The sequence below is a fragment of the Corvus kubaryi genome, unplaced genomic scaffold, assembly GCF_017639235.1.
Source record: "Corvus kubaryi isolate FWS band 111438036 unplaced genomic scaffold, C.kubaryi_AGA036_p1.0 78, whole genome shotgun sequence".
NCBI lineage: Eukaryota > Metazoa > Chordata > Aves > Passeriformes > Corvidae > Corvus > Corvus kubaryi.
The window spans coordinates 511,913-533,751 of record NW_024582065.1 but is presented as its reverse complement, the minus strand read 5'-3'; the positions used below and the strand labels follow the sequence as shown (position 1 = coordinate 533,751).

The 21,839-nt window shown below is 50.9% G+C and overlaps 1 protein-coding gene across 7 annotated transcripts in view; it reads left to right on the top strand.

Annotated features, from left to right (window-relative positions):
• The window catches only part of EXD3 (exonuclease 3'-5' domain containing 3), a 213,660-nt gene that overhangs the window by 92,189 nt on the left and 99,632 nt on the right, over positions 1 to 21,839 (top strand). For 5 of the 7 annotated variants that reach the window (XM_042052077.1, XM_042052072.1, XM_042052076.1 and 2 more), the window contains 9 exons: positions 3,607 to 3,773; positions 5,270 to 5,408; positions 5,746 to 5,959; positions 6,936 to 7,045; positions 8,163 to 8,358; positions 9,464 to 9,630; positions 11,925 to 12,095; positions 17,989 to 18,042; positions 19,861 to 19,992. In XM_042052077.1, coding sequence (XP_041908011.1) covers positions 3,607 to 3,773; positions 5,270 to 5,408; positions 5,746 to 5,959; positions 6,936 to 7,045; positions 8,163 to 8,358; positions 9,464 to 9,630; positions 11,925 to 12,095; positions 17,989 to 18,042; positions 19,861 to 19,992 — 1,350 coding nt within the window. Of the gene's footprint in view, positions 1 to 3,606; positions 3,774 to 5,269; positions 5,409 to 5,745; positions 5,960 to 6,935; positions 7,046 to 8,162; positions 8,359 to 9,463; positions 9,631 to 11,924; positions 12,096 to 17,988; positions 18,043 to 19,860; positions 19,993 to 20,423; positions 20,533 to 21,839 lie in introns of those variants that run through there. The other 2 variants (XM_042052079.1, XM_042052078.1) reach the window with 2 other exon arrangements.

Genomic DNA, 21,839 nt, shown 5'->3' with positions numbered 1-21,839 from the left:
AAGGCCAGGCTGGACATTGGGGCTTGGAGCAGCCTGGGACAGTGGGAGGTGTCCCTGCCCATGGCAGGGGGGTTGGAACTGGATGGGCTGTAAGGTCCCCCCAACCCAAACCATTCTATGATTCCAGGAGTTCCCTTCAATGACATCTGATGGTCACCCTGCAGCATCTCCCCATGCAGCACAAATGATGGAAATTTTGAAGCAGAAACCTCAAGCACAAATACAATGAAGTAGCAGTGACAGTACCACAGTGGGATGTTCATGGGATGTTCAGGGAATGTTTAAGCTCAGGTGTCTGTGCTTGCCACACCACAGGGAATTCAGCAGTGCTGTCAGTGCCCCCCACTGCTGACAGGCATTTGTCCTTTTCAATTCTGGGTTTCTTTTTCCCCTTTTAAAATTGCTGACTTTAAAATATTCTCCGTGACATTTTCTCTACACTAGCAGGAGGGGTTTTTGTTGATTCTGGAAGCACTTGAAAACAGGGGAAATTGGCCAAGACATTCAGAAGTTAAATTAAAATCTGACTCTGCAAATAGCCAGTGTCAGTGGTGTGAATAACATCCCTCTTTGGGAAAAGATGTTGAGGCAAAGGGCAGAATTGGATGGGACTGAAATGCAGCTTAACACATACAGATAAAACTGATCTGGGGTTGGATAGGGTGACTTCCAAAGGAGATATTGGGTATTTGGTTTCAAAATTATTGGTACCAATGGGGAAATTGTTGGTGGGTTACGGTCAGGACATTGCTGAGCTTGCCCTGCGTGGTTGGTGTGAGCTCTGTGAAGCCTTGGCGGTGAGAACAGGATTTACGGGTAGGGAATCTGCAGCCGTCGCTGTGGAAAGCTTTAATCATGGGTTATTGTTGGTGTCAGGGGTTTCTGTGTGCTCCTATGGATTAAAGAATGTATGATATGTCTAGAATTCCAAGAGGGATGTAAACAAGCCTCATGGTCTATAGGATCCTTTCCTGCTCGGAGGTGCCGCTGATGCTGATCAGAACAACCGTGCCAGGTTCCTCCTGAGAAGTGTTCATTTACTGACAGCAAAGCACATGAAATGTCATCCCTGGTGAAACATTGCTCTCTGCATCTGTGCCCACATCTTCTGGGGCCAAAGTTTCTACATTCTTGCCTCTTGCAGAGCTGTTGCGGTGGAAGCCTTTCCCCTTTAGAGCAATGTTGGGTTTTTTCTTTTTTTCAGTAAAAAGACAAACAAAGCTATTTTCTGTTTCAGAATGCAGGATGGGATATCTCTGGAGAGATTAACCTTCTTTACAGAGTTGTTTTTTGTGGTTGAAAGAAGAAATCTGTTATCATTAGAATAATATTAAAAAAATCTGCACCTCATTATTTCCAGAAATAAAGCTGCCACAATGAGATTTATTAAGAATTGACTCGGGGTGAACTGAAGAGAGCTCCAACCCCAAAGAGTTTGTGTTCTAGAAAAAAGGCAGGAAGACAATAGGATGGACACAGGGGGAGCAAGAAGAGGGAATTGCTCTGCAATGTTGTAAGAAAATATGTTCTTTTTGGGAAGGACTCTGAGAAGTGGCTTGGCAGATGTGCAGGAGAGTTTAACTCAGCCCCACTTCACGTGTTCAGTGCTTGGCTGAGCTCAGTCACAGAAGGCAGAGAGGGGACAGAGGCACAAAGGTCACAACTGGCATGGCCAGGGCAGATGTAGAGGGCAAGAAGCAAGAACAGGAGGCCGTGTTCTGTCCTTTTCCTGCCCTGCCCCTTGCCTCGCTTCCCTCCTGTACCTGAGCCCTGGGGAGCTGCTGGACCCCTGCCCTGCTGACCTGGCTCCTGCTGCACCCCCAGCCCCTTGGGAACAGCAGTAAAACTGTTCCTCCACACATCCATGAGAAGAGCTGTGGTTTGGCATTTGGCAGAGTCCCAGGGGTGCAGACAGAGAGCTGAGGCAGCAGTTTTTGTGAGCAGGCTGCTGCTACCTGGGGTGCCAGATCCCTCTGAGCTGTTCTGAGCCTCTGCCCCCTCCTGCACCTCTGGGCAGGGGTCATTCTGTTTTTTCTCCTTGGCTTTCTGTTTGGCTTCCTTTTTACCTTGAGGCCATCAACAGATTCGTTTCCTGATCTCTGGGCCTGCTTTGAAGACAAATTCTCACCTTTTAGTTACTGAAGGAATGTGAGGAATGAGGCCCCATGGCCACAGCCTCCCACCCAGCTGGGAGCTGTTCCTACATGCTGGGGAGAGGGAGCAAAGTGCTGCCATCCCTGGAGCAGGCTCAGGCCCCTGAGCAGTGCTGGTGGGCAGCACAGAGCTCTGGGCAGGGTGGGGATGGACTTCAGTGCAGACCTGAGCATTTCACTCCTCTGAAATTCTCGTTTGTGGTGCCAGTCCTAGAGCTGCAGGTCCTGGGCCACCGTGTAGGGTTTCAGCTTGTGTTAGCAGTTTTCTTGACAATATTAACTTCAAGGGCAGATCCAGGGGTCGGTCAGAGAGGAGGAGTTGCTACGTGGCTGTGGGGGCTCCAGGGTGTTTGCAGCACATGGGAGCTGGCTGGGGAGGAGGAGGGGAACTCCCACCCCATGGAGCTGGTGTGACCCTTGGTGTCACTGTGCTTGTATTTCCTCTCACACCTGCACCTCTCAGAGGTGGATGAGGCAGAAGAGCTCTGGTGCATCCAGCTGTCACTGTGGGGACTGTCACTGCCCCTTGCAAGTGCCAGGGTGGGCACTGTGCCATGCTCCAGCCACAGCTGGGGTTTGGGTTTAAACCACAGGCAGTGTGAGTTTGTGCCGGTGCCCCCAGGCTCTGCAGTGGGCCAAGGCACGAGTTCCCTTCCTCCAGGGAACAGCTGGGAGCAGGGAATGTCCTAAAGTGCCCTCCCTGTTTGCAGGTGCCGACACGGGGAGTGACACAATGACACCTGAGAGTGTGTTTGTCCCAAAGCAGTGATCCAGCTCTCACCTCCACAGGCGCCTTGAACAGACACAAAGGGAAGAACTCCTTCAGGCAGTCCTGGTTCACCCCAGCTGGCTGTGGGACTGGCACAGCACATTTCATACAGCTGAATTCCAGTGCAGGGTGGCACCCACAGCCCGGGCTCCACCCGCAGCTGTGCCTGGTGCTGGGGGGGTCCTGGAGCCCCGATCTCACAGCACTGGGGGCAGGGGCTGGAGGGGGGTTGTCAGCCTTTTCCTGCCTCTGAGCACCACTCAGGAGAGCTTTGCTGAGGTGCCCTTCCTGTCACCTATGGATGTCTGGCGATCCCAACAATCCGTGCAAATGAGTCCAAGGATGGAGGAGACCCCATGCCACTGTCTGCCCTGGAGAGACAGGGAATGTCTGTCCTAAGAAAGCCATCCCAAGAAGATGCTCCAGGGTGTGGAGCCCTCTGCTCTGGAGACAGGCGGGGAGAGCTGGGGGTGCTCAGCCCAGAGAAGGCTCCAAGGAGACCTGTCAGCACTTAAAGGGGGCCAATAAAAAAGATGAGGACAGAGTTTTTAGCAAGACCTGTTGCAACAGAGCAAGAGCTGATGGTTTTGAACTAAAATAGGGGCGATTCAGACTAGATATAAGGAATAAGGTTTTTACAATGAGGGTGCACTGACAGTCTGCCTTCCCCCCCTGCCCCTGCAGAGCACAGTCGGGGAGAACCGCTGGCTGCAAGGGCACCTGGTGCAGTCGCTGCTCTGGCACTGCGGCGCGCGCGGGGCGGCACGGTGGGCACGGCGCTGCCGGGTGCCCCCCGAGATGCTGCCTCGGGCCGTGGCTGAGGAGCTCCAAAAGCTGCACATCCAGGACAGGTAAATCCCCTCTTTGGTGCCTTTCCATGCAGATTGCTTGTCATACAAAGACGGTATACTTGCTTAAAATGTCTGCCATGATGCGTCCTTGGGGACAGATGTTTGCAAAGGCCTCCTCCATGTGCTCGGATCCTGCTGTGGCCCTGCACACGCTGCATTTGTTTGTCATAAGCCTGGAAGTGTCTGTGAAAGGGGCATTTTAAACTCATCCTGAATACACAGAAGCTCTGTGAGATTGCTTCATGCTGCAGGGGGTTCTTACACTTCCTCTGCCAGATCCATAGTGCAAATATTAATCCATTTTACTGAGGCTTTCAAAGTTTACAGGTCTTTCAAAGTTTCCCTAATTGTTATTTTTTTAATGCTGATGATTTTGGGAAGGTCTCACAGATGGCCTTGAACACTTCATGTTCAGGGATCCTGGTTTTGTGGATCTGCTCTTTCTCCTCCTGCAGATCTGCACTTGTTCAAGCGCTGTGTCACCTCAGGAAATACAACACAGATGTAATCACCCTCAAAACACTTCTTCAGAGAGTCCTTGGCTTTTTTGGAGCACAGGAAACTCTTGCCTGTCTTGGACATGCTCCTGCCTCACTCCAAAGCACTGCTGGAGCTGCCCTCCTCTTCCTCCTCCCTCCTGAAGCCACAGCAGCTGCCAGTTGGGAGCCAGGAGGTTTTTCCATGAGGGATAAGCCCTCAAAACACAAAGGAGTGGTTACAGGAGCATGGCTGAGCCACAGACTGTGCATCCAGAGATAAAACCCATCACTGCATCTCTGTGCTGTGGGAATCCTGTGCTGTGGAGGGAAGGCAGGTGAGGGTGTGCTCTGCCCTGCGTGAGGAGCTGGGACAGATGAATACACCCCTTTGTCCTGCAGTTTACTCATGCAGTCATGATACCTGCTGTGGTAGCTGCTCTAAAGTCAGCAGAGCCGTGGAACCCCATAAAACAGTCTGGCTGCCCTGGCTGTTGAGTAACAAAGCCACAAGTTCCCAGAGGGAGTTCACACTGCACACAACAAGGTGGCACCAGCATATAAATGACATCATCTGTCTCTGGTCACACCACACGGGGCTCCTGAGCTTTGCAGGTGAGAATATTCCTGGAGACCTGAGGCTGCACACCTTCATTAAATATTTTATACAAATATTGACTTCCCCGTGCACACAAACCCACGGGAAGGAGTGTTTGTGCAGGGAGAGCTGCTCTGCTGCAAAATTGGGCACACAGCCTCCCAAACATAAGGTTGGTAAATAGTTTCCCAAATAATGAACCATTTCAAGTCTCTGTGGGAAAGAGACTATCCAGAAATGTGTGATCTGTCCAAGGGAGCTGGATCTTTTTGATTAGTTTCTTTTCTCTGGGAAGGAGCTGGGTGTCATGGGGAAAGAGAGGGTCAGGGTGAAATAAGGGGAGTAAAACTTACCCCTCTTGCTCCAGTCCAGGATTTCCTCCCATTGCATGGCTTAAAATTGTTGCATCTGATTCTGTGCAGGGCAGAAGAGGTCACAAAAGCAGATAATTATGAGGACAGTAAGAAGAAGGACTATTACCAGCTTCCTATTGCGCGGGAAAAGATTCACTTTCTGCAGACATGGGAGGAGACGCTGCAGTGCTGGGAGAAGGTGCTGCAGGTGAGCGTTACAGGGGTTGGCCTGGCAGGGTCAGGGAGCTGGAGCTCCATGTCAGGCTGGAACACAGGGCTGGATGTGGCCACTGTCATGCCGTGTCTCCCTCCCCAAGCCAAGAACAGCTGCTCCTTTAGGCTGGTCGGGTTTGGGGAAGGTGTTAGGAATTGTGCCAGGGAAGGCTCCCGTGAGCGACACAGGTGCTGTGAGAGTTCCTGTGTCTGTGGCAGTTGGCACAAAGAGCTGCAGGTGTTGGGCAGGAAATGCTCATGTCCTGGACAGGCTCTCCAGGCTCCTCTGAGGCACAGCCAGGCTCTGGGTGCAGAACGTGTCTGTGTTGCAGCCTGGGCAGGTCGTTGGCGTGGACATGGAGTGGAAGCCGTCCTTTGGCATGGTGGGGAAGCCTCGTGTCGCCCTCCTGCAGCTTGCACTGAAGGATGAGGTGTTCCTGCTGGACCTGCCACGGCTCCTCGAGCAAGCTGAGGCAGAGGGGGAGAAGGAGAAGCTTCCCCGTTTCATCCAGATGCTCTATTCAGACGCAGCCATCACTAAACTGGGTAACACCCCTCTCTCCTCCCCACCTCGGGGCTGCACAGAGCCTATTTTGTCATCTTTGTCATGCCTAGATCCTCTTGGTGTTGTCATTCTCTAAATCCACTTGCCATGGAACCAGCTTTTGTAGCCCTAGGTGTTCAGGCACTGCCAGGCCGGGAAGCAGTGACCAGTGTAACTGGGAATGATAGAAATACAGGATCAGGAACCACAGAAAATCCTGAGCTGGAACGGAACCACAGGGATCATCCAGTCCAACCCCTGGCCCTGCACAGACCCCCCAACAGCCCCACCCTGGGCATCCCTGGCAGCGCTGTCCAAACGCTCCTGGAGCTCTGGCAGCCTCGGGGCCGTGCCCATTCCCTGGGGAGCCTGGGCAGTGCCCAGCACCCTCTGGGGGAAGAACCTTTCCCTGCTCTCCAGCCTGACCCCCCCCGACACAGGTCCATGCCATTTTATCTCCCCATTTCAGGTCAGATCCAAGATTCCTGATTTAACTTGCCCTCTCAGACTTGGGGTTGTCCCAGCTCCATACTAAGCCCCAGCTGACACCCAACCTTCAGTGGCTCAGGTAATTCTGGTGGGCAGAGCTCTCTGGGTGTGCTGTCCCTGTCCCAGAGCTGCTGTGCTGGACATCAGAGATCTCTGAATGACCATGCGTGGTTTTTGGAGGCTTTTATCAGGAGCTGCTAAACCTGGATTTCAGGGGCAAATTCATAAATATCTTTCCCAGATTTTAAGTAAGTTGGTCTTAAACTCAGCATTTTTCATCCACCTTTCTTCTCCCTTGATCTGCAGGAGTGTTTCTTGGGAACAGAAGAGACAGGAGCCAGTCTTGTTCTCTGTTTGAACAATCTTCCCACCAGTGTTTATAGATATTTTGTCAGCATTTTGACTCTGAACTAGAAGAAGCTGCAGTGCATTAACCGTGATTTGAGTTTTCCACCTGTGTGATTTGGGCTTCTTTTTTTTTGTCTCCAGGTTATGGGATGTCTGGAGACCTCAGCAGCCTGGCAGCCACGTGTTCTGTTCTGAAAGACACGGAGAAGCAAATGCAAGGTGTGGTGGATCTTCTTGCAGTGGACAAACAAGTAAGGATAAACACATGAGATGTGGGAAATGGTGTCTCCTGCATGTGCTGGGGGATAACTGTCCTGAATCCACAGCACTGCCTGTGTGCATCCTGGATTGGCAGGGAGACGGCTGCATGAGTAAACAGACCATTTCCTGCAGAGGGTTTGAGGTGTTGGGATTCTGTCAATGAAGACAGAAGTATTTTGTTTTCATCAACTAAGCCGTTAAAGCTTATGATACTGACAGCTTTTTCATAGCCTTCATAAAAGCTGTGAAAAGCTCTTGGAGACCCAGCTCCATTCAGCCAGGACAAGGTTCCTGAGCACAAGTTATACTTAGGAAGAGTAAGTTCTTGTAGAAATTCTGCTACTCCAAGACATGCATTATTGAAGCAGGTATGATGGAGTTAACGATTTGTACAGAGCTCTGGTGTTCCTAGGAGGGCTGCTGGTGGGTTCAGCACAGGAATGTCTGGTCAGCTGAAGCACAGCTGTCCCTGGGCTTGCACACGGGAGCTTTCAGCAGTCTGCAGAAATGTTAAGCACAACCATTTTAATGGGTGAAATGTACAGAGCGTGTTTGAGGCTGTGGGCTGGGGTGAAGGAGATCTTTGGGATTGATAGCTTAACCTGGGAAATGCTGCAGGGGCTGACATAGCTGCCAGCAGCCATTGCCTCGGTTAACCTGAGAAATGGCAGCTGCAGGAAGGGCTGCTGCCCAGGGTGTCACAGGAATGCCTTTTCCCACCAGGACTAGGAGGAGAAAGGTGCTGAACTGCCACTGCTGGTCCTTTACTGAGTGGATGCCCAGCAGCCTCCAGCATGGTGAGCACCCTGCAGACCCCTAAGGAGCCTCATCCCAGCCCTGCTGCTCTGGTGCAGTGCTGGACAAGAATGCCCTTTTTGCCCTTCCTTGGCTAGGAAACAGATTTCTCTCCAGCAAGTGTTTGTTAAACAAATAACCCGACGCCGTGTTTATCTCCTGCCATCCCAGCCCTTGTCTGAGGGCTGGGGTTCAATGTGCCAGGCACAAGATGGATGTGATAGGGCTGTGCCTGGCCCCACCAGCTGCAACAGGAGGAGGTTTAGGAGCTGCTTTATAACCAGGTGGTTTCTATCTTTTTGTTTCCATCAGCTGCAGTGGAAGAAGGATGGCCGGAAGGTCGATGGACTGTCCCCAGAGCACAGCCACGAGGAGAGAGGGGTCAAGCAGCCAGAGAAGGGACTCAGCCTCCTGGTGCAACACGTGCTGGGAAAGCCTCTGGACAAAACAGAGCAGCTGTCCAACTGGGAGAAGCGGCCGCTGCGGGAGGAGCAGATCCTCTATGCAGGTCTGGGCCCTGGCTGGGGCTGCAGGTGCCCAGGGCAGGCTGTGTTTGGCTGCTCTGTCCCCAGGAAGGTCGTTAAGTAGCAGAGGAAGAAAATGGCTTGGCAGATTAGTTCCTGTTCAGAAGAGTCAGCACATGTTTTGTTTGTCCTTTTGCGGACACGACTTTAATGGTTGAAGTTTAAACTGTCCAGTGATTCATTATTTCCCTTAGGAAGGAATTCCTGTGCTTTGCAGATTTTGTCTGATGAAACATCACCTCAGTGATCCTCCTCTCAGTAACTGAAAGGAGGAAAGTCCACTTCCTTCTGCCTCATTTCACAGCCTTCCTGGGAAACAAATGCTGTGTTCATTTGTCACAGTGAAGTGCTTGTTAGAGCCGGGTTTGAAATGGGCAGATGTGGTGTCAGAAACTGCAGCACAGGCTCAGGGCTGTGGAGGGACCCATAGAGTTTATTGCTGATTACCCCAGAGTCAGAAGTCTGGGTCTAAATCTTTTCCTGGCGCATCAAAGGACAGCCTGCTGATGCAAACCAGCCCTTTGTTAAATTCAACTATCCTTGAAGCTGACACAGTTCCCACAAAAGTTAATCACTGGGACTTGTCAGACTGGCTGGGAGAGTTCTCCTGTTTCCGTTGCAGGGAGCAGCAGCACACGGCCCTGAGTGTGGGCAGGTGATTGCAAACAGCTCGGGCAGTGCCTGCTGAGATACTGCATCTCCTGGGGAAGCTCCCTTCCCATCAAAAGGTGTGATAAGGAGCTGTGGGCAGGCTCGGGACAATGGTGAGGAACAGGGGCTGGCTGGAGCTACCTGGTGGTGGTTGGAAGAGCCACCCTGCAGTTTGCACTGGGTTGTTGGGTTAGAGTGGAGATGGCAGAGCCTGTCACTTTAGGAGCTCCTGCCTTGACCCCCTGTGACCATGGGTTCATCTGGGGTGCTCAGTGAGTCAGTCACTGGAGCTGAGGGTATGACCTGAGGGAGCTGCAGCTTCACAGTTGTTCACAATGGCTTTTACAAAGGTGGGGGCTCTTCTTGCCTCAGGAAAGCCTCTGGTTTACTTTTGAATGAGGCTCATCTGAGCTGGGGCCCACATTCTCCTCCCTGCAGCCTCAGATGCCTACTGCTTGCTGGAGATCTATGAGAGGCTCTGCAAGGACCCCGAGAGCTTCGGTCTGGGTTCAGACCTGACAGAAAGTCTGGTGGAAAAACAGAGCAAAAAACCCAGGGCAAAGAAGCAGCTGAATAAACAAGAAGCACCATCACCTTCTGGACAGGTTTGTAAACATCTTCAAAGAGCTGCTTGTTGCTCAAGACCCCTGCGAGTCACACGCTGCAGCTCTGTCACACCATTCGCTGTGCACGGTTTCTCAGGGCTCTTGCAGCAAACATCCTCCTCACCCCTCCCTCCCGGGACGCTATGCTCTCTCCTTGGCCTGCCTGGGTTCAGCTTTCCCTGCACCTTGAGGTTCACTTGTCTTTGTACAATGTGGGTGCAGATGGGTGTGCTGAGCCCAGTGAGCCTTGCTGGTGGAAATGCTCCTTCCACGTTTCCTCAGTGCTGTGGGTTTGGATTCTGTGGCCAGGGTTTCAAAACTCTGACTTCCTGACTTTTGCTTTTTACTGAGCTTCCACACCTTGCTTTCACACTGGGAATACCTCCTTTATTGTGTCTGGAGTAGAAGTCTGCAAAGTTAAAAGCAAATGATCCATCCAAAATGCCTTTCTGCTGAAGGCTTGTCTCTGCCTCCCTGCCCACCACCGCATTCCATGAGAGGCCTCTCCCCGGAGTTTGTGTTGTGGCAGAGCCTTAAAACTCCACCAGAGCTGTGCAACTCTGCTTAAGTATCTTGGAATGTGACTGGTCCCTCTCAGTAATAAGGTTTTGCGTTTAAAATGGAACCATTCCGTGGTTTGTGCACCTTTGGAAACCTTGGCAGAAATCCCGTTTTGTTACTGCCTGAGAAGCCTCAGTGTGTGTAACCGTGCGTCCTGAGGGGCCCCAGGTGCATGCTGAGCTCCTGAAGTCAGTGGCCCTTGCGTGGCTGGGCTGAGATGCACTGGCTGTGTCCACCTCGTGTGTCAATGTGCAGCATCCCTTGGCCCTCAGCAGGCAGGAGAACAGGGCACTGCTCCCTGAGCACTGTGTTCGTGGGCACGTTGTGTGTTACAGCAGAGCTGGGTGGCTGCTGCAGAGGTGGGGAAAGTGAGCGCTTCAGGCTTCAATCACCTTGGAAACCCACGGGTCATCTTTGTGTTCTGTACAGTCAGATTCATCAGCCAAGAAGCACTTGGTAAAACCTGGACTGGGACACCCAAAAAAGCAGACTTCTCCTGGCTCTGCATCCTGCAGGACTCTTCCCCAAGCTCTCCTTCCCAGTGTTTCCTGGTCCACTCTCTGAAGTGGGGCTAATGACTCTATTCTCCTCTATAAGCTTTTTTTGCTCTCTGCTGGCATGAAACGTGAGAAAAAAAGCTCCATATGACAGTACTGGCCACTGGATAAACACTGGCTGGGAGCCAGCTGCAGCTCCTGCACATCTGTCTGAACAGCAGCAGCAGCCAGGGGTGGTGTCTCCAACTGCCTCAGCTTCAGGGGGCAGCTCCATCCGTGGTCACAGCACTCTGGTGTCACAGCTGCATCCCTCAGGATCCTGCAGGAGCTGGTGCCAGCCCAGTCTGCCCAGCGCTGCAGAGCTCTGGGTGCAAGGACCAGCTGCTGGGAGCTGCAGCATCGCACCAGTGGAGCTCCTGGACCTGAGCTGGTTCCCGTGGAGAGCCCAGGTGGAGCTGCCTGGTGTGCCACAGCATTCCCAGCTTGGGGCCAGCTCCTGCAGAGCTGGTCTGCAATGCTGGCTCCCTGCATAGCTGCTGGCCCTGTCCGTCAGTCATCCCAGCTGATCCAAGCTCCTGGAGTCAAAAGCTGGACATTGGAAGTTCCTTAATAACTTCCTTTCTCCATGAATTTAGCTATTGTACTTCTGGGAGCCTCCCAGCGCCAAAGTCCTCCGAGTGCAGGAACTCCCCCAGCAGCAGACATTGGAAATAAAACAAACAGAATTCAGGCACTGCCTATTTTTAACCTTCCAAAGATAACAGAGCTGATGTGGTTGCTTTGTCTACCTGTTTCTACCTCTGTCTGTCAGATCCCTTTCCTGAATCCTAGCTTTGGCACATGTTTATTAATTGCAGACTAATTCAGTAAGGAAACAGCAGCCTTGATGATGTTTCTGTGACTTCTTGAAGATGAATGTCTGTGCAGAGCACTGGAGACCAGGCTGGCACTTCTCCAGCCAAAGGCTGCAGCTCCCTGGGTCAGGTGACCAGCTGGTCAGGGAGAGAATGGTGAATTCAGAATTAGCCCCATCATGTTCTGCCCCCTGCCCAGGTGGTGGTGGCAATGTGGACAGGATGAAAGGAGGATCTGGAGGTGCTGCAGAGCACAGGGAAATGGTGACACAGGGGGAAGAAGGCAGCTGGATGTGCTGTGGTGGGTGAACGCAGGGAGGAAAAACACAAATGTACTGGGAATCAGCCTTCTGCTCCTTATGGATCTCTTGCCTTTCTCTAGGAGTGCCAAGGACCCAGAATGGAGCCCTCATGTCCCCCTGCCCCAATCTCCCCCCAGGAGTTTAGCGTGGTGTGTGACAACATGCTGCAGGGCCTGGGGCGCTACCTGCGCTGCCTGGGCGTGGATGTCCGGCTGCTGGACAATGAGGATGACCACAGGAAAGCTGCTGAGGTGAGTGCACAGCTCCCATCTCCATGGGGACGTGATGCTGCTTGCTGGGGAGCTGCACTGGTGCTCAGGCTGCAGAAGCTGCCCTGTGGGTGCCTCCTCCCATCCCTGTGCTGAGTCCCAGCTCTTTGGGTCACCCCGAGCTCTGGCAGCTGGAATCATCTGGTCCCTGCAGTGGTGTGTGGCCTTGGGTCTCCACTTCCAGGAGAGAGGAGGGGAGCAGTGGCTGCTGTGATCTCACCCTTACGTGTGGCTGATTGTGTCACTGGCAGCTGGGGCAGTTCAAGTCATGAGAAGAGCACAAGTGGAGTGTAAAGATCGCAGAATCACAGAATGGTTTGGCTGTGCATCCCTGGCAGCGCTGTCCAAACGCTCCTGGAGCTCTGGCAGCCTCGGGGCCGTGCCCATTCCCTGGGGAGTCTGGGCAGTGCCCAGCACCTGCTGAGGGAAGAGCCTTTCCCTGATCTCCAACCTGAGCCTGCCCTGACACAACTTCAGGGCATTCCCTCAGGTCCTCTCCCTGTCACAGAGAGCAGAGATCAATGTCCGCCCCTCCTTTTCCCCTCACAAGGAAGTTGTAACTGCAATGACCTCTCCCCTCAGTCTCCTTTTCTCCAGGCTGAACAGACCAAGTGTCCTCAGCCATTTCTCATACAGCTTCCCCTCAAGGCCCTTCACCATCCTCATTGCCCTCTTTTGGACTCTCTCTAATGGCCCAGTGTCTGTATGTACATCCAGCATTGCCCTATCCCAGGTGCAGAATCTGGCACTTTTCCTCGTTGAGCTTCATCTGGTTGGTGATTGCCCAGCTCTCTGATTTGTCCAGCTCTCCCAGCAGGGCCTCCCTGTCTTCGAGGGAGCTGACAGAGATATCCAGCCCACACAGTGTGTGCTATCAAGTGTGCACGGATCACCCGGCCTGGTGTGCAGGATGTTTCCTCTTCAGATGTCTGCTTGGCCTGAATCCGGGGCAGGCTCTAACTTCTGCAGAAATAATTAATATCTCCTCCCTGCCAAACTTGCACAAGTCATTTAAACAAACTGGTTCTCAGTGCCTCCCCCCAGAGCCCCGTCTGCACTCCTCATCTCGATCCCTTATCGTGCCACAGACAGGATGTTTGACATTGCTTTCTCTATGGTGACCGGACAAACATCCTTTCACTATCAAAAGCCCTTGGAGTGTTACTGTATTGCAGAGCCTTTGATCTGGGCTTGGATAATCAAAGATAAAAATAGACTCCTCCCACCCTGTTTTGTATCTGGCTGGTCCTGATTGAATCAAAGTTGAATGTTGACCACCCTACGCCCAAAGACTTGGGAATGTTATTGCAAAGGCCAGCAGAGGGTTTGGATCCTGGTCACTGAGTACAAGACAGACAGTTTGGGCGTTGTCCCAGCACAGTCTCAAACTGGTGCCACCAGGAACACCTAAGAGTATACAGCCTTAGTGTTTGTTCTTCACTAAAGTCTTGTCACTCAAATGATTTATCGGTTATATTACACATCTCCTTGTGCCAGGAACTCCTGCAGCACCTGGCATTTGCTCCTTACTGTTCTCATTCCTTCTCTTCATTACAGTGGCTTCAAGCATTGGTGGCCACATGGGTCTGGTCCTTCACCCTCTGTTATTTGGGATCAAGCTTAAAAGCCTGAGAACTTCCCTGGCTGTGCTTGGGCAGTTATGGATTTTATTCGTTTTTTTGTTTAGGCTAGCACATGTAGCAGGAATTGGTTTGGCAACCCCCATTCCCATGGATGTGAAACCCTTGTCCTGTGTTCTGCTTCATGTTGTGCTGTTGTTATTGACTAAATGTTTTATCTTGGACATGTCATGGTGAGTTTATCGTGCCAGATCTGCAGAGGTGTGAGAGCAGGGCCTCTGGCACCACGATCCACTGGATCCCCTCTGGCAGACATGATCTAGTGGTGGAGTTGGCAGTGATCCACCCTTTGCACTTATTCCCATAAGCAACATGTTATTCCCAATTAATACAAGATTCTTTACTTAAAATTGTGCCCTGTGCCTGTTGTGTTGCTACCCAGGTCTTTCATGCCCATCCCTGGAAATGTTCCAGGGCAGGCTGGATGGAGGCTCTGAGCAGCCTGACCCAGTTGAAGATGTCCCTGCTCACTGCAGGGGAGTTGGAACAAGATGACCTTTAAAAGATCCCTTCTAAACCAAACTTCTCTTTGCAGAGAATCCTAAACCTATCTTTTGAGTTTTCCAGATAATTGGAAGGAGATGGAAAGGAGGATGTTCCTCTTTTCTCTGCAATTTTGCAGCATGAGGCAGAGCAGTGGGATCCTTCCCATACCAACCCTACAGGATCACCCACCAGCCTGAGTGACTGCAGTAGATCCTGCAGTGTTGTACCTCAGGGGCAGAGCAAAAGTTTTTAAGAGAATGTTGGTAGTCTCTTAGATTTCTAATAAAAGACTCAGTGGAATCCTTCAGTTGAGTTCTGGGCTGGTTTACTTTATTTTTATAATGGACTTTGCTCTTGGTCTTCAAAATCATCCTCATCTCTAAGAATAATCTGATGCTAAGGCAAACCTGGTATCTTTTGAAGTGTGCTAATCACCAGAAGGCAGGTAAAACTGGCTTCCTGAGGCTCCCATGCCGTGGAAGATTCCCTGGCAAGGTTACACCTACCTTCCAAACCTGCAGGTGAGCCAGCGAGCTGGAGAGGAGGGCCAGGCTGGATGGATCTCAGGAGCCAGATAGAGCATTGTGCACCCAGATCTAAATTGCCCTAGACTGATACGGAGCCAGGTGACACAAAGGGGATTTTAATCCTGCAGTGAGCAGATCTTCACCTAATGGGGGAATCTAATCTTGGATCTTGTCTCAGCTTTGACTGGCTTTTTCCATATTTTTGATGTAGATGACATTCTCCAGGTTTGCTGGTCTTTTTAGTCTGGTGGGGAGCTAAATTCACAGAGGGCAGATGAAGAACTGTGTTGCTTTTAAGATCAAGACTTGGCTTTTGATGTTTGGTCAGTAGGAGGAGAAGGTCTTTCATTGGAGACCTTGATACAAATGGGTCTGCACTGAGAAACAAAGCTGGATGGATGGTTTGGTGTGACACTTAAGGCCATGTTACAAAACTCTGTGATAACTCCATGCAATTTATACTTTTCAGGAATGCTGAAGAGGAGTTTAGGGTTGCAATACTGGCAGGGCTGGACTGAGGGTGCTCAGAGCTGTTAAGCTCTTGGTTTACTGTCTGTTTTAAAAGATGGGATTACAGGGAGAGGCTCTGGGTTTGGATTGGTTTTTGTGATCCCCTTCTCCAGCAGATCCTTGTCTGGGTGCTTTCCCAGCACATATCCTGGGGCAGACACCTTCTGTCCACTCCCTTTTGATCTGAAGGGGGCCTTGCTGGCCCAGGCTCAGGATCACTGCAAGGGGGACACGGCTTTTCCTGGACTGCAATTTGGCTCTTCAAGGACATGTGGCATTGCCCAACATGTGTCTTGCACAGACTTGGCAAAGTTTAACTTACAAATTCACAGCCTTGTGCTGCTGTTTTCTGGAACCTCCTTTGGCCTTGGTTCAGGAAGCTTTAGGTTGTCACAAATCATCCTGCTGCTGGTGCTGGCTTGGAAACAAAAGGGCTCTCTCTGCCCTCTCTCCTCAGTCGCTGCCCTTCCAGGTCTCTCTGACAGTAATTCCTGTGGGTTCATTCATTTCTGCAGGATGGAAGTTGGCTGAACAGGCAGGCATGTTACGGGCTGAGCAGTAATACCAACAGATCAGGGAGTGCTTTCTATCCACAAGGTCTGAGCCTTTTCCAGAGGAAGTTGATATTATCTTTGTAATAGATTGTGAAACTGAGGCCAAAGCCCTCTCTGCAGCACTTGGGCTGGAGCACAGGTCCCTGACACCCACGCCAAAATGCTGCCCTGGGTGTTCTTTTCCTCTCGTTTGCATCCCTGACCACACATCCCCCCATGCTCCCAGTGCTGCCTTGCCTTGTTGCTTTTGGAGGAGAAGAAGGAATTGTGCCCTTTTCTCCAGCACATACCCTCTGTGGTCTCAGTCAGATGTGTGCTGTCACATGGCTTTTCTGGCTCTGCATGCTTCTCCCAGTCGTTGTTCCAGAGGCAGAAAAACATGTTGGAAGAGTTATTGCTTTTCTCCTTTTTATTTGATGTTCTTTGCCTGTCTCTGCAGAGCCATTTAGATAAGGGGATTTATCAAGCTTGAACTAATTAACCCTGGATGCAGAAAGTCAGAATGGAGTGTTCCAGCTGTGAAATCCTCAAACTTACCCTGAAGCAGACATGGGCCAGGAGGAATTTCAGATCCCTTTTCCCTTGTCGGCAAATCCCTGTGGTGACCTTTGGCTATTGCCTTACCAGACTTCCCTCACTAACATGCCATGAGGGTGCTGTGGTGGCTGCTCAGTAGCAGGACTGCACAGGGTGTCTCTGCTGCCTCTTCAAGGCTCCTGTTCTTAGAGGTTTTTTTCCTTTCTTGAGAGAGAGGGTTGATTTTGAAAGAAATCCAGTAATTTTGCCTGAAGAAAGACGCTTTAGAAGTTGCTGCCAATCGTTTTCTCAGTGCAGAACTGTCAGCCAAAGAGTGACTTCAGAACAAAAGGAGGGGAGCAGATACCTGAAAGCTCAGGAAGGGGGGAAAAGGAAAAAACAGGTTGTTTAGCTGCCTGCACGGGGCCTTCAGAGCCTTCTCCCCCTTGTTTACATAGGTCCAGTGAGTCTTAAGAGAATGACTACCCATGACAGAGCTTAAAAGTCTTGCTTGGTTTTTCTGGTGTTCCCTGGCTGTGCTTGCTGGTGTCATCTGTCTGGGAAGTGCAGCAGGACTCTGATCCCAAGTGTGTCTTCCTGCCAAGGGTAGGGAGGGATCCAGAGAGAGCTGCTGAACTCTGAACCAGATGAGAGACCTCCATGACACACATCTGGAGTCAGTGAAAAACACGAGGGCTTCCAACAGAATCCAAGCCAGAGGAGAGAAATAGCCTCATGCCTACTTCAAAGCACTGATCTCTTGTCAGCAGGATTAGAGCTGAGTCCTGGTTCACATGGGAATCCTTTGGAATCTCCTATTGCTGCAGCCGTGAGGCTCTTTCCCTCCTGCAGGAGGGTGAGGGGTGGGAGGGAGGGGTGTCACTCAGTCCTGTGAAGGAAGGTCAGTCACACTTCCACCCCTGCAGCTCCAGATTTGGCACTGCCTCCGTTGCAGTGTCCCCGAGCCCGTGTGGGGGTCAGCACAGCAGGTGATGAGCTCCCTGGTAACAGCACAGCCCTTCCACTTGCAGGACCAGACCTCTGAAAAAGCTCAGGATTGCAAGTCAGGAGGTGATAAACTCTAAGGGAGATGTTCCCTGCAGCTCAGAAAGGTGCACAATTCCTATGTGTTGGGTTGCTGGGACAATAACACCCTCCTTCCCTGAGGAGCATTTTCTGTTAATGGTGTGAAGTTTGCAGACACATTTCATGGTACATTTTTTTCTGGCATTACCTGCTTAGGTTTTTTTTTTCCTTTTTCCCCTGTGCAGCAGAACTGTTTCCTTCTTTGTGACCCAGACTGGGAAAATAGAAAGTCTGGGTTAAGGGAAAAAAATAAAAGAATGGTTTGGGGTAGGATTATTTCAAGGTGGAATGGCTCCCTGGGCCATATGGGGTGTAGATGCACCAGCAGCTTGTTCCAGCACACGGGAGATGAGGCAGGGGTTGGCAGGGAGGGACGAGGGGTGAGCCATGCCTTGAGCTGCTGTTGCTGTCAGGAGCTCCTGGCCAGGTGTGGACTGGCACTGAGAGAAACACTCAGTATCTCCAGTTCACCTTCTCTCTTCTGTGACTGCAAGTAAAGCTTGAACCCAGTGTAACTTCAGCCCCTGCTCATTTGGATTTTTACTGTTTTTTCCAGATTGCCCGACAGGAAGGCAGAGTCATTTTAACCTCTGGACTCCCATATCAGACTGTGAGTGTTCCGAGCTGCTGGTGTGTTTCTGGCACTGATCATTGCATGGTCTGGGGTGTGCAGGGGAGACAAGAGGAAAAGTCAGATGTGACTGCACCAGCTGGCTTGGCTTTTTCATGTTTTGTGCACTCAAAGCTACATTAAGGGTCTTCAGAAGTTCGCTGTTCTCAACCACCAAGGCTCGGGGTGAAATGGTTTTTTATACTTATTCTCAGTCCTGCATCAGTGGGGAGAGTGACTGCTCTCCATTGGGGGCGGGGGTGGAAGTCAAGCCAAGCAATCCAGAGCAGTGTATTTCTGTCTGGCCTCACTGGCAGGTGAAAGGCAGCTCAATTCCTGTGCTTTTTATCCCAGAGATTCTTACTTGCTGGCTGGCTCCACACTGAGAGAGTTTCAACCCCCAGGGACATTTCTTCAGGCTTGGAAGGGAGAGATGGGAAGGCCCCAAGCATGGGTCTGGTGGAAGCTGGAGAGGTTTTGTGTTTCTTCAGATAAACAGAGAAGCCAAAGCAAAACCCAGCCTTGCCCTCAGCACCAGCTGTTCAAAGCTGTTCACAGACACGCTTCAAAATGCAGTGCTGAACCTGCCCAGTCAGTGGCTGTGATGCTGTAATGCCATGCTGCAGGTCCTTTGCAATTTTTTACTGCCCAAAAATTCCATATGGAAGAGTGAAACTGTTCTGGATGAGCCAGAGTTCTGTTCACGTGAGCCAGGGTGCTGGAGTTCTTTGTCACAAACTCAGTATAAAAGCTCCCAGCTACTCAAGCAGCCAGTCAGAATATTTGCAGAATAGGGATTTCTGATTTTCTGTGTGAAAACTGTGTATGAAATAAAATTGCCCCCACAATAAGACACTGTGAGGCAGGTGCAGCCACCCTGCAGGCTCCTTGAGCCTACAGCTGCTGGAATAGGGAATTCGGCATCCAGCATCCTCTTGTTTGGCAGAGCTCTAACTTCAAAGTACCGTGTAGGAATTGCAAAAGGAAAATAACTGCTTCCAGGGTACAATACCCCTGGGAAATGTCTGGTTCCCTTGGTTCCCTTGCCTTTGGATGCCCTCCACAAGGACGGGATGGCTCTGCCAGGCTCCTTTACTGGTGTGTAGCTGATCCCACTCCTATGAGTCCTAAGCATGAAGGTATGTCTGGGACTTCCCAGTGCTCATTCCCAGATACAGACTTCTCTGCAGAGTGTGGAACAAACATTGAGGGACTGCCCACATCAATGCCTTCACATTTCTTGGCCATCAGGGAACTCCAGGTGAAGTGTTTGTGTAAATCAGAGGGCCTGAAGTGGTCACTGGACATTGTTTCCATCATCGTGCTTTGGCACGCTCTGTGGGATCTGGCCAGGTTTCATCAGAAAGCAGGGATTGAATTCAGTTTCCTGACTCCAACACCTCCCTGGACAACTCACTGCAATGCCTGACCACCTTTATGTGAAGAAATGTTCCCTGAAATCCAATCTAAACCTCCCTGAGTGCATCTTGAGGCCATTTCCTCCTGTTCTGTCACGTGTTAACTGGGAGAAGAGGCCAACCCCCCCTGGCTGCACCCTCCTGTCAGGGAGTTTTAAGAGAGTGAGAAGGTACCCGCTGAGCCTCCCTTTCCCCAGCCTAAATCATGTTTCATACACATGAAACACTGCAGTGCTGCAGGAGTCAGAGCTCAGTGGCTGTTGGGTTACCAGTCGTGGTGCTCAGAGCAGAATTCAGACCGTAAGCACACGCTGACTCCAGGCACTATTCGGAATTCCAACCGAGCCAAGGGTATCAGCAAAGGCCCAGTGCCCGGCCTCACTGGCGTCTCTGTTTGCAGCTGCGCTCCCAGGTGGGAGAGGGAAGGTGTTTCTCCGTGAACTGCTCCGAGAAGGCGAAGGAACAGGCGCTGCAGGTGCTGAAGCACTTCAACGTGCAGGTGTCCCTGAGTGACATCTTCAGCCGCTGCCAGGTAGGACGAGGCTGGCTCGAGCCCCGGCTGCTGCTCGCTCGCCGCTCCCTGCGCTGCCTCGGTGTTCTGGGCCTTGCTCTCAGCGTCTTCTTGGTTCCCAAGAGTTCTGCTTGAACTTTGGCAGCACCTGGCAAAGCCGTGAGGAGTTCTGAGTGCACTCACATCTGTCACAGTGCTGAGGGCTCAGTCAGGGGATCAGAGGTTCTGCATCTGCAGCTTTGCTAGAAACTCACCTGTTTTTCTGATTTTTGGTACCTGGCATGTGTTTTGGCATTGACTGTCATGGTTCTAGTCTCTTTGTTGCTGTGTTCTCTGTCTAGGACACATGCTGTTTTAATTATAAACCATGTTTAATTATGGCTCTGTGATTCTGTTAACACTTAATTACTTTAATAGGAGGATTTTTTCATAGCACTTCTTTTTTTTTTCAGGAGCTATTAGGTTAATTCATGTCCATGCTAGTTGATGACTCCGGATTGTGTTTGGCACGGGATATCTGTGGATTGCTGTTAAGAATAAATTTTAATTGTGTTAGCTCAAGTTACCATCTCTTCCAATTTCACTCTTGTATTTGTTACAGCAACACGCCAAAACTTATCCCTTCCCAAACTGCAATATAAACCAACGGGCAACTTCAACATCTTTCACCTTAGCAGTGTTTAAAGAGAGAAAAAGAAGCAAGTTGGTTAGAAAATTAGCTTTTTCTTAGGGATAAACAAGCCAGTGAGTTTGGCTCGGTGCCTCATGGTGGAGATCTGGGGTCTCCTGGCCCGGTGGAGTTGCACAAGTGGTGCAGGAGCAGCACTGACTCCTGAGCAGACACACCAGAGAGCGTGTCCTGGACCTCTGTTTATATCTGCTGTCAGATGTTGAAACTGAATCTGTAACTTAGAGAGCAAATGAGAGTTGTTCAGCTGGGCAGGTTGGCTGTGAGAGGAGACTGACGGAACTCCCTGCAGGTCGGATCCACAGAACAGGGGTTCATCTTACTGCAGGATAAATGGATATATTCAGATATGGGATACTGCCTTCAGTCCTGTGGTTTTATTGTCCCAGAACAGATTGCAGTTCTTACACATATATATATTTATAGTGGCACGCTGGCTTCTTGGCTGTTTTAAACAAACCTTTAAAAAACCTTGTGGATTCTCCGATTCCCTGACATCCCATAAAATAGCAGCATTCCTCCTGATGGTTGTTGAAATGCCACAAAAATAAGCACACACATGCACAAAACCATGCTGCAGGAAACTCTGTGCTCTCTAATAAATGCACGAGACCATGCAGCAGACGATGGAAAACTGACCCCTCACCCAGGATCTGGGGTCTGGAACTGGTTAACTCTATGGGTTTAGTACATGCTGTCTTCGTTTACAATATAAATAGGGGTAATCAATCAGGCTAGGAGTATATACTAAGTGTTCTCTTACTTCCAGGAGAAATGCTTTCCCTGTAAATTGTGGTGCTGGAACAGCTGCATGTTTCATACCCCTCAGCATGGGAAGATGCTGATTTGTCAAACCCCTCCCTGTTCTGAATCATATTTACCTTCATTTAAAGCTTTGGCATTTTGGAGCTGATTTTGCTCAGCTGTCTCTGCAGACAGCACAAGCTTGGCTGATGTGCTGCTGATGCTCTGGAGGAGAATCCCAGCCCTCCCAGCTGCACTTCCCGGGGTTGTGTATGAGGGGAGCCGTGGGCAGCACGGGGAGCGGGATCATCCCCCAGCACTGTGGAAAACTGACAGCCCACGTCAGCAGTGGCAATTTCTGCCTTGAGGAGGGTGCTCCAGGCCTCCATGGCCAACAGAGACCTCAGCAGTTCTTTTGTACGTCCTTCCTAAAACA